The 17,206-nt window shown below is 43.0% G+C and overlaps 1 protein-coding gene across 1 annotated transcript in view; it reads right to left on the reverse strand.

Annotated features, from left to right (window-relative positions):
* Nucleotides 1–17,206, reverse strand: part of UST (uronyl 2-sulfotransferase) — a 300,379-nt gene that overhangs the window by 33,275 nt on the left and 249,898 nt on the right. The window contains exon 7 of the mRNA XM_088024234.1: nucleotides 15,944–16,101. Within this exon, the coding sequence (XP_087880360.1) occupies nucleotides 15,944–16,101 (158 nt within the window). The remainder of the gene's footprint in view (nucleotides 1–15,943; nucleotides 16,102–17,206) is intronic.

The raw sequence follows: 17,206 nt of genomic DNA on the forward strand, positions 1-17,206 counted from the left end.
AGAAAGGATGACACCTCTATTTCACACAAAAGCCTGAGGATGCGTGAGCCCTGCCCAAAGGAGCCACAGTGACAGTTTCTTCTTGCTTCATCACTGCTTAACTGTCCCCCCTTCCCACTCTCCTCTTTTTTTCTGAGTGGAAGCCACAAAGCGTGGTGGAAAGTGCACAAGGTTTGGAGCCTGATGGGCTCCGCCTCTCCGCCAGCCATGAGACCTCAGATACAGTCCTCTGACTCTCTGGACGTCTCTTCTCCTCTAGCTTTAATACCTAGCTGGTAGTCCCGCTCTGATGATAGCAATATGCACAGAGAGCACACGGCAATGTGCCCGGACATGGCCAGACTGTAATACACTGTGGCCACCCCAAATCTATGTTTATTACAGGAAATGTAGACCAGGCGCCAAAGTCAAAGGAGAAAATAAAAGCTATCCAGAATCCAAAAGTACAACTAACAACTGCTAATCTGTTGGTGTCTTTTTCCTTCCAGTTTGTTCTTCTAAGCATATTGTATATGTGTGTGTGTGTGTGTGTGTGTGCAGTATAAACATGTATAAATATGTATCATATAAATATAATATTGTGTCTGATTTTTCATTGTTTTTCTATTTTTCATTAACAATTCTTCCAAATAAAATTCCAATCGCCTCATGATATTTCACTGTAGTGTTGCAAAGTCACTTATTCAACTTTCTCCCAAATGTTGGATATTTCTTTTTTCCCCAGTTTCTTCATCCAACAAAGAGAGACAATCTGCAGAGGACAGTGCTCACATTTGTTCTAATCCAGACTGCTCTGAACATGGGCAGATCTTACCATCACTGAGTCTCCAGACCTTCATCTGGAAATGGGGATGAGGAGGATTTGCACCTAGCTTCCTAGGCCGGCCATAATATTACCATAAACTGGATGGCTTAAGACAACAGAAATATATTCTCTCACCATTTGGGAGGATAGAAGTCTGAAATCAAAGAGTCACAGGGCCATGCTCCCTTGGAAGACTGTTTCCTGCTCTTTCTAGTTTCCAGCCGTCCCTACTGACAATCCTTGGTGGTCCTTGGCTGTGACAGCAAAGCTGCTGTCTCTGCCTCCATCCTCATGTGGCCTTCTTCCCTGGGTCTGGATCTCTCTTTCCTGATAAGAACACCATTGGATTTAGGGTCCCCCCTAATCTGGTAGGACCACATCTTAATGTGATTGTATCTGCAGAGACCCCATTTTCACATAAGGCCGCCTCCACAGATTTCAGGTTAGGACTTCAACATATCTTGTTGGGGGACATAATTCAACCCAAAACACTACCTGGTAGAGTCGTGAGGGCAAGGTGAGCCAACATAAATCCAAAGTACTTTCCTGACTGTAAAAGTGTTATCCTAAGGTGTATTGCCACTTTTAAAGGTTTTAAGGTCAAAAAGCTTCCAGCTTTAGGAAGGCAGATTTTCAACGTAGCACACCTCTTTGAGTTTGGGTGTTTGGCCATTGCTATGGGGCAGCAGTTAGAGCTTTGAAGCCAAGAAGGCAAAACCATATGGAAGAATCATGGCACTTCATAGACCTCAAATGCCTTAGGTGGGGTCTTGTTGACTGGATGACCTTCCAACTGGTAACCCAAGCCAGTAGGAGAATTGGCAGCAGTGTTTCTCAAACAATTTCTGATTTATCCCCCCAGCATCCATTTCAGATCATTGCTTTCATCAATGATCCTAAGAGAGAGTTTTTAGAAAGTGATCACAGCCATGCCCCATTAACATACAAGTTTCTAAAGGCTTACTCTCAATTCCTGCCCTTATTTCATCAGGAGCTGGGAGCAAGCAGCTTGAGGACTGGCACCGGTCCTCGGACCACATTTTGAGGAACAGTGGTTGGCCACGGCCAAGGCCACTGCAGAGCCTGGGGCCCCGCTGGAGCCTGGTCCTGCTCCCAGGCCACTGAGGAGGGCGGTTAACTGATTCCCAGCCTCCAGCCCCATTCCGGGGGGGCATGCCTGGCTGGGGAAGACAAACGCACCTCCCACACCTGAGTCCCAGTGTTTTCTTTGAGTTTGTTTTCCCACTGACTGACTTTCCTTTCAGTCTGGGCTTTAAAAACAGCTTTCTGAGTGAATGCAGGCGAACCCAGCAGTCCCACACCACGGCTCATATGGAATGCATTTAGAGAGGGGGAAAAACTCGAACGGAGTGGTTATACGATTTTGAACTGGCTTGGACATGGCGTGGCTGGAATTTCAGAGCTGGCTTTTGTTTGCATTCATCCTGAAACATTTGTTATATGAGCTGTGGCTACCGCTCCTAAAGCAGCTGCTGCCGAGAAACCCCTCAATGGTCGCTTTTCTTCGGGACGTTAGCTGACTGACAGCGTTCACCAACTGAGGGCCTCCACTCTCCCGCCCCGATGCCTTTGCCAGCCTCCTTGCATAAGTCATAGGAGACGCTTCCCCCCAAAGTGACACATGACAGCACACGAAACAGAGACACCTGTTTCCACCAAGTTCCACAGAACGCGATCTTTGGGTGGTCGTGCACTCTGCCTCTGATGATGGGAGTGTCTTTTTTTTTTTTTTTTTGTAATCAGTTCTTGGCATTTACTTTCTTTCTCATCTCAAAGTGATCTCCAATATGGCCTTGATTTGTCTTCAAGGGCATATTTAAAACAATAGCTTGGAGCTTCATCATAGCAACATCGTTCAATAAAAACCCCATGGAGTTTAATTAATAAATTACCACGAAGAGGTCTTGTTTTCCTTTGTTTGTTTTGCTTTAGGAATCCCACCAGGACTATAATCCCAAGATACAGATGACGAAGGCAGCGCTATGGTCCAACTCCCGTGGTGGCTACGCAGACAGCACGAGAAAGAAATGGGTGTAATGTACCTCACCAAAAGCTGTAAACACTAAACCGGTAACAGGATCTTACAGTTCAGGTAGTTAGAACAGTCTCAGCAACGGTAGTAGGCTAATTACCTGCCTTCAACTCTTCTCCTTTGAAAATCGAAAATGGCAGAAGAGGGTAATTATTTTATAAAAGAACGCAAGATCACAAGGAGCTCTGGAGAAGGATGTCGGAACTGGAGAAGGATGTCAGTGGAAAACAGATCTCAACCACTTGCTGGAAGATGAAAGCAGATGGCAGAGGACATTCGACGTGGCAGAGCATGGGAAGCATGTCTGAAGTGTCACAGTGGAGACAGACAAGCTCTCCCTGCTTTATCTCTGACAGACAGCGTGGTGCCACCAGGCGTCCCAGATGGGGAAGCTGGACATGAGGTGGGCAGTCTGGGTATGAAGCAGCTGGGCCTCAGATTTGCAGTCAGGTATCTTGCAGTGATTGTCGCTCCTTCTCTAGGGGAAGTTCCCCATCGCCCAGGGAATCTTGGGATTCGTCTCCAGAGAGTTTGGGCAGAGGCTCCAGACTCATTTGCTAACCCAGAGGAGAGAAGGGAGAGGCACAGGCTAATATAAGAACAATGAAATGGATGTTGCATGGAGTGTAGACCTTCAGCTCCTGTTCCCACATCAGCCACCAGATGTTCACCCCACTCTCTTACCCCACCTCACCTCCCATCCCCCAAGCAGATGTTCAGAGAATTCTTCAGTGGGGAAACAGAACAAATTCCAGAGAAAAAAGACCTACAATTACTAACAAATGTTTTCCCAGCAAAATTTCTATTACTATTTGATCAGCCCAAGCGGAGTCCACTAGTTGATAAGCCTCCCTTGTTGTGTAACACTTTTCAATGAGCTCTTTAGTGCTTCACCCTTAAATATAAATTCTGACAAAGATTACCGGAAGAAGGCCTTCAGACCAAAAAAGAGAGGTCCAACTGATCATGTTTTGATCAGAAGGAACCTAGAGCAAATAGAGACAAGGCAGGGAATAGGTGAAAACATTAAAAAAAAAAAAAAAAAACTCTGTAATTTTCAGAGGTTTAAGGCGATGTTGCATCCAATTAACAAGAACAAGATACTATATAAGAAGAAAAAGAGAAGATTAAAGAGTTCTTGGAAAAAAGAAAATTCAGTAGAATGAATGGAATACAAAATGAGGAACTCTTCCAAAGGGAAAAAGTAGAAGAGATGAAAACTAAGAGAGGAAAACATAATAAAGCACATAGAAAAAATGAACCCGGGGGCTCAAATATCCAACCAAGAGCATTCCATAAATGAAAGAAAGAAAATGGTGGCAATAAAATCATGTAAGAAAAAAAAAAAAAGAAAAATTCCCAGAAATGAAAGACATGAGTTTCAAGCTTGAAAATAACCATTTATCTGCTGTGGCAACTTTGTTGTAGATATGTCTCTGGAGGCAAGGGAAAAAAAAGCAAAAATAAACTATTGGGACTATATCAAAATAAAAAGCTTCTGCACAGAGAAGGAAACAACCAACAAAACTAAAAGGCAGCCTACGGAATGGAAGAAGATATTTGCAAAGGACATATTTGATAAAATGTGAGTACCCAAAACATACAAAGAACTTATACAACTCAACACCCAAAAAACAAATAATCCAATTAAAAATGGGCAGAAGACATGAACAGACATTTCTCCAAAGAAGACATACAAATGGCCAACAGACATGAAAAGATGCTCAACATCACTCATTATCGGGGAAATAAAATCGTAACTACAATGAGATCCACCTCACACCTGTCAGAATGGCTAAAATCAATGATACAAGAAACAGAAGGTGTTGGCAAGGATGTGGAGAAAAAGGAACACTTGCGCACTGTTGGTGGGTATGCAAACTGGTGCAACCACTGGGGAAGACAGTATGCAAGTTCCTCAAAAAGTTAAAAATAGATCTACCCTATGATCCAACAATCATACTGCTTGACATATTCGATTTTCAAAGGAGAAGAGTTGAAGGCAGGTAACTGTACCCAAAGAATACAAAAACACTAATTCAAAGGTATACATGCACCCCTATATTTATTGCATCATTATTTATAATAGCCCAGTTATGAAAGCAGCTCAAGTGCCCATCGATTGGTGAATGGATAAAAGAGATATGGTATACACACACACACACACACACACAGAAGTATTACTTAGCCATAAAAAAGAATGAAATCTTGGGGCACCTGGGTGGCTCAGTTGGTTAAGCGCCTGACCCTTGGTTTCAGCTCAAGTCATGATCTCAGGGTTGTGATTTCAAACCCCACGTCCTGCTACACACTCATCATGGAGTCTGCTTGAGATTCTATCTCTCCTTCTCCCTCTGCCCCTCATGTGTGCATGCTCTCTCTCTCGCTCTCTCAGTTAAGCACATAAATAAAATCTTTAACAAAAAGAGAGAATGAAATCTTGCCATTTGCAATGACATGGATAGAACTAGAGAGTATAATGCTAAGCTAAGTAAGTCAGTCAGAGAAAGACAAATACCATGTGGTTTCATTCATATGTGAAATTTAAGAAACAAAACAAATTAACAAAAGGAATAAAAGAGAAAGACAGACAAATAAAAAAGCAGACTCTTAATTATAGAGAAAAAACTGATAGTTACCAGAGGGGGTGGGGGTGGGGGATGGGTTAAACAGGTGATGGGAATTAAGGACTGCACTTGAGGTGATGAGCTCCAGGTGATGTATAAAATTGTTGAATCAGTATATTGTACACCTGAAACTAATAAACACTAATAAAACACTGCATGTTTAAAAAATTGAAAAAAGTAACTACATATAAATATATATATATACACATATATATAAAACCTGTATGTGTGTGTGCACGTGTGTGTGTATAAAGCTTGAGTACTCAGCAAATTGAGGCATGTTGTGGTAAAATTTCATAAGAGGAATACAGGGAAGACCCCAGAGAGAGAGAGAGAGAGAGAGAGAAAGTCTGAGAAATACCTAGAGAAAGAAGTGAAAAATGGAATTCATGTATGAAGAAATCCATATCCAGCCAAACTGGCAATCAAGTGAGAGAGAATACTAAGCTCTTTAGACATTCAATGACTCAATAAATTTACTTCCCACACACATATTATCAGGAAGCAACTTGGGAATATCTTGAAGTAAAATGAATGATTAAGTCTAGAAATAAGATGTTTGGGATTGAGGAGACCAGGAATCCAATACAAATATGTGTTAAAGGGAAGTTGCAGGGAGCTTCTGAATAATCAGCCCAGATTGAAGCAGGAAGTTAGAGAGCTCTGGGTGGGAAGAAGGGAAGGGATCCTGGAGGCAGGGAGTAGGGGTAGCAAATGGAACTAATGTTCTTATCTGATAATAATACTGAAAATATCAAAAACAGTATTGATACAACAGATGTAATAGCGTATATGAAAATTTTGATAGGTACAAATAAATCTAAACAAATTTAAAAAACTGAGGCAATAATTAATTCCAGGAAAAACAATAAATTGAGCAAGAAATGAAATATAACCATGGTGTACGATTTGGATCAGCAGCCCATATAATGTATATTAGTCACAGTAGTGTAAACAGGACTACACCTCTAAAATGTGGATACAACCATATTAGGTGGATGGGGAACAGAGGAGGAAGTAGAGGTGAGGGTGGAGGAATAAGAAAATTACATAATGTCTCGAAGAAATCAATCAAGAAATAGCACCCCGTGCATACTAGTTACAAGTAGTGTGGTGATTATCAGAAGAAACAGCTAACTATGCTCAGAGCATTTGCTTCTGGAAAATCAAACTCTGTGGTGGGGAGGGTTGGAATAGGAAGCTGCTGCTTTTCATTTTACATCTTTTTGTACTATTGGATTTTTAATTTTATACACATATCCCTTTAATAAATACAGTTTAAAAACAGGGAAGTAAAATTCTAGGAACACGTTTTGGAAAAACAACTCCACCAGTGTCTGGCAGTGACAATACAGCACAAGTCCCTCAGAGCGCATGATGAACACTGGGTGCTAAGACTTTCCAGTCAGAGTATCTGAAACTTCCACTTGACAAGCAAAACTTTCCTATTTTCATCAGTGGGGAAGGATGCTGGCTTTCTCCTTGGGTTTGTGGACAATGAAATAAAGGTGCTTAATATAACCCACAATGAACCACAAAAAGCAGCAATGCTCTGTGCACAGGTATGTTTGGAGTTTTTCGCTGTATTCTTTTCATAGTTCGACACTATTCGCAAGATGTGAAAAGCTAGAACATCCTATGTTGACAAAAATGTGTGAAGTGTTAAAAAGAATACAGATCAGGAGATGATATTTTTATTTGACAAAGACTTAGCTGAACAAAAATAGAAGCTTCCATTGTAAAATGTTGAGTCATGCAAAATGGGTAAAGCTTGTACTTCGCCCGAGCTGGGGGTACGTTTATAAGCAAAGAATGTCAGAGAGGCTAGGCCATGAGCCAAGGGTACAAAGACAGTTCTGAAGTTCTCTGTCTGGGCCTTCTGTGCATCACCACATGAATCTGTGGTGTGGGCAGGGAGTTGGCAGTTTGAGCATGAAAGATCAGTAAGACCACAGGGTCTTTTATGAAGATCAGCTATCACCCCCGGGGGTCAGGTCTTTCTTTAATCTTCTTTGCTCAGGCTGTGGAAGCATTTCAGCTTTGTGGGGTTATCAGGAAAGTCCAAAAAATTGAAACGTGTGGTGACTAATCCCCCCCTTTAGTAATGCTCTTACTCAATGCAAAGCATATTCCTGTCAAGCTCAACTAAAAACTGCTCAAAGTAGAAGTGATTAAATTCTAAAGTAGAAGGAATCCACCTCTAAACACAGAAGAATGCCGGTACCTTCACCACACACCCAGTTACTGTTAGCCAGCTTTTCCCTTGGGGGAATGAATCATAAGAGAGAAAACTGCACACCCCCATGCCTGGCCACACTGTGGGGGGCATCCTGGGTTCTCCAGATGATGAGGTTGGGACTCAGAGGAGATCGACTTCTCAGGGTGTGTGGTGTGGGAGGCAGGGGCTGAGGGAGACAGTTCTAGAAGAATCGTCCCAAGGGCTTCCAGCCAGGGAGGCCATAAAGATCAGAGGCGGTGTTGGGGGCACAGCAAGCTCAGACCTGGGTCAGGGAGTAACTGGGACCAGACAGGGAGTCCATGCTGGTGGGCAAAGGGCTGAATCTGGGAGATCAGGCAGGGCAGTGGCTGGTGTCTGTAGACGTGTGGTGGGAGCCCCTGGGGAAGTGCCAGGCATGCAGCCAATGGGTGTCCCCGGCCTAGAAGGTGGCTGGATCTTAGGTTGGAAGACGGGAAGAGAGCAAGGAGGAACAACCCTAGTGCTAGGAACTTGGGGACCTGGCAGTCTCCTGACGCACTGCTAGGAAGTGAGGGATCCTTGGGTGGCGGTCAGGTTTGGCAGAGGGCAGAGAAACGAGGGGCGGGAGTGGGAGGTTGACACATGGCCCTCTGGTAACTGTGGCTTGGCCACAGGTTCTGAGATTGGTATGAGTGACTCAGTTCCAGGTTCAGGTTGTACCACACGGAGAGTGGAGGCTACTGAAACTCTTTCTGCCTTGGGCAGGACTGTCTCAGCAGCAGGGTGACTGAGCTGTGAGGAATGGGGGCCCCCCAGCTCCAAGAGGCAGGGTCAGCAGGCAAGGGCCAGTGTGGGCTGGACCACCCCCGTGCCTCCCACATGCCAGGTACTTCTGCGCCTTCACCCCTTCATGCCTACACTCATGTTATTTTCCTACCTAGGATTCCTCCCTCCATGTCCATCTGATGAAAGCCTATGTACCCTTCCAGGCCTGGCATGAATATTTTCCCTAGGAAGTACTCCCCCGCCCTATTTGTGATGGCTCTCAGGCTTTCTTCAGCTTTATAGCACCCTTCCCCATGACTGGCGTATGGCAGACACTCAAACATTTGCTGAATATGTTTGTTGAATTCTTCTTGTATTTTTGGCTTATATCTGCTATTTAAATGCTACTTTTCACAGAAGAGAAATATTTTTGGAAAGCTATTACTAGAAAAATCAATGTGACTTAAGTCCTATTTTCCTGTTATTCTAAAATAATAAAACTGAAGATGCTTTCTCCTGGGGGAGGGATGGTACCAAAGCAAGAGCAAATTAATTAGCAAGTGAAAAATGCATTTAAAAATACAGAATTCAAGGTTATTATTATTTCCAATAAAATGAACAATTACAGTGGAAATGGGTCAGATGTATACATCTTAAGCTCTTACCTTCAACTGCCATACCTATGCTTAATACCCGCTAACCTCTGAGTTAGCGATTAAATATGAAGAATCTTTAGGAGGTCACAGGTTTACGGTGTCAGTGGTGGTTCCAGGGACAGAAGCTTGAATGTCTGTGGTCACTTAGGATTTAGGTCACCGTTGGCAGGTGGCTCAATCTCCTTGAATCTCAGCTTCCTTGTTTAGAAAATGAGACAAAGACCTTGTCTTCCTCAACTTCAGAGGATTTGTGAAGAATCCAATGAGCTATCTATATGAAAGTGCTTCAGAAACTGTAAATTGCTATGCAAATTATTATCATTCACGAACTGTTACTGCTTTTCTGACCCAAGGCTATTCACTCTGAGATGACGGTGCTATAATAAGGAGTCTAGTTGTTTGAACGCGAATGTGCGCGCGCGCGCGCGCACACACACACACACACACACACACACACACACACACACACACAATCTAGTACCAATATGATTAGTATCTGAACCCAGGACATGGCTGGCAAACAAAGAAATCTTCACGGAGAATACCGATGGCAGATGAACCAATAGTAAGAGGAGTCCTATTTTTATAAATGACAGTTGAGTTCTTTAACAACTTCATTGGTCTCTGTAAATGGATAGCTTGAATTCCTCCCAGCCATAACTTGTATCTCTCTGAGGTTCCAGAAATTTTTTGAGTTTTGTTGTAGCACAAAAGCAGTAACAGTGGGAAATAACAGTGGGAACTAAAGATGAAAGACAGCATCGGTTTAATCCAGACATTGCAGAATGATGGATTATTTTTACAAAACCAGAGTTTACAGTATATATACATATTTTTTAAGCCCACATAAACTTATGTGATTGTAAAACGCCCTCTACCCCCACCCACCCCAATGGCTCTCCTATAATGTAGTTTGGAATACTGCAATGAATTGTACTTGGAATTCTTTTGATATTTGGGATCCCGTTTTTGGTCCCCAAATTGGGCATAATTATACATCTGTGTTCAGGCATTATGTAAACTCCTGTCTGCAGAGGCAAACTCTATCAGGAAACTCCTGGCAAGTCCTTGAGAAAGTGGAGACACTGCCACCTGCTGGACAAAGTTTATTCACAGCATCCTGAAGTGAATTTTGCACATGGGAAACAAACTAAAGGTTTTTCAAGAACTGAATCTTAGGGACTTACTTAGAATAAAATCCATTAAATCTCTGGACACCCATCCTATATCTACTAAATATCATGATATATAACAGTCTGAAAAATTCGACATTCAGCACAAGTTAATGGTAATTGCACACAATCATATCTCAACAGAGGCTTTCACTTAAAGTTGAAATCTTAACTCCCTGATAATTCTAGCAAGAGTTCGGGCATACAAATGGATAACTAAAAAAAAAAAAAAATCCTCAATGACTTGGATGATGTGTGTTTTCAGCTTCTGAAGGTGTCACTGTAGTGATATTTCCAATACACTTATTCCCTATAATTGTTCCAGAAATAACGTATTAGCCAGAATTTAATTGTTCCCCACCTAAGTAAAAAAAAAAAAAAAAAAAAAAAAGATTTGATGCAATTTTATAGGTCAGCTATAACTGTCAAAATAAGTCAAGGCTCGTCATATATTCTCTCTCTCTCTTTTAAAATGTAGAAGTTATGAAGACAGCCCGATGTCCTGTTTCTCACACTTTCTCCTGTGATGTGGTTGGCAAGCTAATAGCTAATTATTAAATTCTTATCATATGTGAAGCTCTGGGCTTAGGGCTTTACATGGATTGGATCAATTGTGTCTCATGACAGCCCTGAGAAGTAGATTGTATTATTTATGCATTTTATACAGATGGGGAGACTGAGGCTTAGAGGAATTATACCTAGCACCCAGTCTGTCTACTCCAGATTCTGTGCTCTGTGCTCTTCTCGACAGAAATGCATATGGTACAGAAAGAGATGGACACCGTGACCAGAGTTTGAGCTGGTCACCTCAATATCGGTGGCTATAGGCAAGAGAGGTTCTGAACCAATAACCCTCCATCTAGGATTCTGTCATGCCCTGTAGGTGGCGACAGCCACCATAACTAAACTTGGAAATTATCAAGGCAATGGGGGCTGTCCAAGGACTCTTGCTTTTAGGGGGAGAAGTACCCTATAATTGTGCAAACCAACAAAAGGTAGAACATGAAGCCTTAAAATATTCTGCTTGATGCTTCGGTATCATAATAATGCAGCCTTTAGAGATCAGCCACCAAATATGCATTTACCCTGAGTCATATGGGCAGAATTGTGGCAGAAAGAGGCTTAGAGGATCCTGTAACTCTCAACTCAGTGTTCTTTCCTTAAAGACTGGCTGTTCTTTATATACATAGGCCAAGCTTTAATCACTTCGTATTTGTTTTAACCCAGTCTGGTATTTTTATTGAGAGATGGAGGAAAACTTGAATTTTTCCTGTAGCATACTATATTAAATTTTCTCTTCTACATATTTGCTATTATTTTCTATGTAAATGTCCTCAGAACTAAATACTGCAATGCATGTGGACTCAGCATACATTACTGTACTCCTACTGAGGGTCTAAATAGCATTCATGCATAGTAAAAAATGATATTTAAATTTGTAATCTATCATTGTTTATAAAAATATCTAAATAAGAACATTAAAAAAAACCAAAGCACCCAGTTTATGAATGAACTCTGCAGAGTTAGTATATAAGTCATTTGTTTGGAATTACACGTTTTTCCTTTGTAATAGGTGGTGGTGAGAGTCTCAAGGCAGCTCACAAAAGTCTAGTAAATTCCCTACCGTGGCACCAATGTTTACATTTGTAATGGAAAAAAGTTGAAAATGAATACTAATGTAACGCTGGTAATGGAAAGTATTTAAAATACGAGGGAAAAGAATTGGACACATGAGCTTTCAAGTCTCCAGGCAGGAGAAAGGTAGTGGGAGTTAACGTTAGGTCATACAGTTCCAATGTCTGGATGCTAGGTGGCGCTATTGAACTATAACAGCTCGGTGATTTGCCCAGCCGGGGGACACTCATTTAAGGACTGTTCCTATCACAGATATTCACATGTTCTCTGTCTTTAATTAATTTACTTATTTATTTTGGTCTCTAACACCACTGTGATTTTAGCTCCTACAGAAATTATGACTAAGAAAAACATTCGTGGGTCACACGTGTCAGTTTTTAAAGAACGAAGGAGAAAAAGCATTCACGAACACAATACTCATGGCTCAGGAACAGGTGAGTTCCGCCCCTTACTTCCACATTTTGGTGGGCGACTATGGATCAGCCTCTCCACTTCTCTGGGCCGGCTCCAGTTTCTCATTTTGAAAAGATAAGTAATGAGCCAACATAATCAAGATTAATTAATCAACAAATCAGACGGTGTAGGCTGAACAAGAGAGGTCAGCTCTTCTTAACCAGTACACCTATCTGGGGCTTGGTTCTCCCTAATTCAAACTCAAGCCAAGGCTGGGTGGCGTTTACTGAGTGCTCTCTCCGGGGTACTCGCCTCCACATCAGCAACTACCCTGCCTTGGCTGGTGAGAAACATCTGAGCATATTCTCTTGGTTATTCACATGCCAATACTCATTTTTTTTTTATTTTCCTCTTGAGTACTTACTAGTATAAATTTCTTTTGAGATATGCTAAATGGGTCTCCACAAAATGCAAACATTAACACAAAATATTTTTTTTAATTCCTAAAAATTAAGTTTCTCAAATATTCTTGGTAGGTGACAAATTTACTTGTCAGCATACTTTCCTGTAAGAAATGAACAACGTAGGGGCAAAGAGTCAAACTATTATGTAGGGAAGTTATTAACTTCCTTAGGCGGTGGGTTATTGAAACAAGCAGTATTGTCCGGAAGGAATTAAGGAATATCATTCCTATCTAGAATAAGCGAAAACCCATTTGACTACCAGACCTTACTATTTTTACTAGCTCCCCAAACAGTCACTGCTGCTAGGGCTTTCTCTTCAGTAATGAGATGGGTCTAAATATGTTTTGTATTGCTGGAGGGGGCTCACTAAAAGTCAGCACACACCTACATTTTTCAAGACAACAGGACAAGCACCAAAGAAAAATGGCCAGTGAAGTGTCTGCACCTCAATCCAGCTCTATGGCTGGTTAATCTACAATGATTTAAGGGTCACTAGATCCCTTGGTGTCTAAGATTTTCAGTTTTTCTTCCCCCTGTTCTCTAGGCTTTTCAGTTATAAAATTCTTCAATAAGGGGCAAGAGCAATGATTTCAGGGCTCCGTAATCCGAGAATTTAGACTAAACGTGCTGACGAGGCAGCTCTGGTATGAAATCACTCAAGGGACTTGCTTGAACCTGGCTGACCCCAACATGCTGGCCACGAGAACCTAGTACAGGTGCTTCAGTTTCGTCAAGGCTAAACCGTATTGAGAAGTGGGCCAGGAGGACGTTCTCCTCTCCTGTCCCCTGGCCCAGGGAATACGGGGTTCCTTGAGAGACAGCAGCTGTGGGACTGCTTGGCCTTCAGTGTCACCGCAGGAGAATCTCTCCAGAAGATGCCCAAGAGACCACAAAGCATGGTGGAAAGCCGTGAGCAATCACTCAAGGGTTCGATTTGCCGTATGCACAAATATATGATGCTGGGGTGGTGGTATTCCAAATAACTGGCGACCAGTTCCACTCAGGCTCTGAATTTAGAGTTCTTCTGCCGAGTGTAGCCCCAGGCCAGAGCTCGGAAGACTCCCTCCATGCCCGTGAATGACCCCCTTTGTGACTTCACTGTTGGAATGGGGGGTGATAAGGGGCAGCCGGGGAAGCAGGTGTACCTGGAGGGTGGGTGCTGTGGGCAGTATAGACATATTTCACTATCTTAACCACTGGTACCACTGGACTGTGTGAACTGGTCATGTGTCGACTCTGGCCTTATAGAAATCTTTCATCCCGCCACACGGGAGTACCAGACAACCCTTACCCTCTCCAAGGCAGCAAGCCTCAGGGGATTTAATATACCGCTATGCCAAACTCAAAAGGACAAAAATCTTGAAATTATAGGTGGAAAGATCATGGCTAACATCAAAAGAGCTAACAGTCACTCAGTTTTCAGAAATACGTTCTACTTTAACTTACATGCTTATAGATCATGGGACCAAGGCCCAATTTCTGAGAAGTCACATAGCTAATATTGAGAAAATAGCTGAGAAGTCAAGATGATAGATTCTGACAACAGCAGGCAAGTGGGCTCCTCGGGGTAAGGTTTTGATTTGCGGTTTATTTGTATTTAAGAAGAACAAAGATAAAACTACCCTCACCCAAGTTCTAGGGGTTACACCCCAGACGCCGACTTTCCGCGTACTGGGCTCTGGCACCCGTGAATGACACCAGTTCCTGGCCCGAGGACGGACGATGTGTGTGATGTAGAGTCACCGAAACTCTTCTCAAATGTGGGGACAAGAGGGCATTCATTTTTTTTGACAACTATGTGTCTGCAGGATCTTGCTCACCTTTTATCTCATACTGCGTATCCCACACATACATGCACACATGTACTCATGCACACATGCATGCTCTACAATATAACGCCAAAGAGTGGAAATAACGATGAATGATCTAAACCTTTTCTTCAAAAAAGTCTAATTTAGAGTAAGACCCCACCTTGCACAAAGACTCCAGTTTATGTTATCTTCCGGAGCTAAAAGTGGGTCACGGCACGGCTCTTGAAATTCTTTACAATTTTCCACTGTTGTAGGGGCAAAGGAAGGCCTGGTTTCAAAAAGTGACTGGGGTTTCTTCTGCTTCTAGCTATTCACACCCCATTTCCTGTTGAGGAGACACACCTGCAGGGCACGCGTGAAGGGTCACGGTCATGTTCCTGCACGCAGGTGTGTCAGAATGTCTCTCTGAAGGAGAGAGCTGAGAGGCCCCGGGGCAGCACCCACCCGCCAGCCATGTTCCTCCTGTAAACCCCCGGTGGTGGCCGGGCTGCCTTAGGTAACAGGATCCAGGGCTGCTCCAGGCAAAGCCGAGTTCACGTGGGCATCGCTACGTGCCAACGAGGCAGGTGTGGCATGTGGTCCCTGCCCGGCGGAGGACCGGGAGGCAGCAGGGCTGCATTTGGGGGACCTTTCGATCTGCTCCTCAGTTCTACAAAGCACCAGGCCACCTCGCATTTCAGGATGACAAGACAAAACAACAAAGAGACCAGTGAATAAGTATGCAAGGCTTGTGGCAACAGTAGATTAAGGAGAAGAGGAAATAAACAATGTTGTTTGACTTTCAGGATCAAGTAATAATGAGAAAAATAAATGATGGATTTCTGAAAGTAATTACATTTCTGTGGGCAACCTCTGTGATTGCCCTACTGCATTCCATTTCTTGCTTCTATTTGGAAACCACTCCATTTATTAGAGTAAAATCATAATTGCATTTTCAATTTGCCCCTCTATCTATTCTATTGCCAACATTTTATACGCCAGAGTGCTTTGGCAAATGGAAGTAGGGCCCAGAAAGGGTATTAAGCTGTGGTTCCTTCACATTCCTGTTTCCATCAATGGACTCCAACATGTACACGTCTGTTCACTGGCACATTCCAGCAACACGCTCAGGACAAGGTCAACACAGATGTTGCCAGTTGCACTTTCCAAAGGGAGAAATGGAACCATCAGGGCTTTCAAACATGGCAAGTTTAGGTTGGGACCTGAAGCTCCAGGTTTTGGCATCTATAGCTCGTGATTCTACCCTTCCTCTGCAAGCCAGCGGCAACCTCTCTTCATGAACAGATTTCCCTCCTTTATTGGCCCGAGTCCCGTTCAAGGTGAGTAACCCTCAAAACGCCAAAGAGCCTCTACAAAGGGAGTTACCTGGGTCTTTGTAGATACTGAGCACACCCTTGAAGTAATGAGGTAAAAATCTTTCCAGTAAAAGCAGCACGTCTTCCAACTCTTCGAGAATCCCCACAAGCAGGAAGTTTTCATTCACGTTCAACTTTGCTCTTTCAAGGGCCCACTCACCAGGCTCCCTTTATGGATATAAAAATGATTTTTCAATTAGAGAGTCATTTTCGAAATGTGGCAACAACATGTTGAAAAGGTACCTCCTCTACCCACCCACCGCCGTTTGATTGAGTCCAAATCCCATTTCCTTCAAGGACCAGGCCTGCCTGATGTGGCCACCTCCAGGGGTCTTCCCGCTGCCACCAGCCTGTCCCCCTTTCTGACCTCCACCACGTTCACGGGTCGGCACTGCCTCGCCCAGGGCCTCAGGGGGCCTGGCCAAAATATTTGTTAGAAAGAGGATACAGACAGAGGCAGTTAGGTCCTATAAATGCTAATCAAGGGGACATTAGAATGGCTTTTTTAATAGAAGGAGCAAACCAATAAAGCGAGGGGTTTTGAAATCATGAAACGTACTGATACGGTATTTCTATCGAAATCAAAATAGGTATTAGGTCATGTTTGCTCATCTTATTCTTTTTTAAAGAGTTTAAAGACTTTTTTTTTTTTTTTAATTACAGAAGGAAAACAGCCTAATCTCATTTGCAAGGCAGAGCTCCGAGCTAACAGCATTTATGTGAGTGGGAAAGGACAGGAGTCACAGGAGCTGGGCTCCAGGCCTGGCCGGCATCCACCAACCAAGGGAATTGGGGCAAGCCTACCCAGCTTGAGTAATTGTCAAGGTGGAGCAGGGGGACGTTGTGAAAGAGTTTTGAAAATCATCATGTGTGTACCAGGATAAGGCACCGCGAGCGCCCTCCCCAAGATTAGGAAATATATAATTTAAGAAAATACTTGAGGGAGTTAGAATCATGCTTCTCAGTATCTTCACTGTGACAGAAAGTGAGTCATCGGGCCCCAGATCTTTCCAGTGTCTGAAGCATTGACTGTGAACCAGGAGACATTTATACAGGGGTGAGGAACTTCCTGAACTTAGGAAGTTTATGATAAAGCAGAAAACCGACACTTGTAGTCCTAGAATCCGGACCATAAACAAAGTCCTGTGTTATGGTAAACTCAGCAAAACAACAACAACAACAACAACAACAACAATGCCCATGGTAATTAAGCAGTGATCAGAGTGCGAACAGAAAGGACAAGGGATGAACTGCCCTTCAGAAAGGGTTTCTT

This window comes from Eumetopias jubatus, unplaced genomic scaffold (assembly GCF_037043125.1).
Source record: "Eumetopias jubatus isolate StellerSeaLion01/CBP00866 unplaced genomic scaffold, mEumJub1_p1.0 scaffold_6, whole genome shotgun sequence".
In the NCBI taxonomy this organism is placed as follows: Eukaryota; Metazoa; Chordata; class Mammalia; order Carnivora; family Otariidae; genus Eumetopias; species Eumetopias jubatus.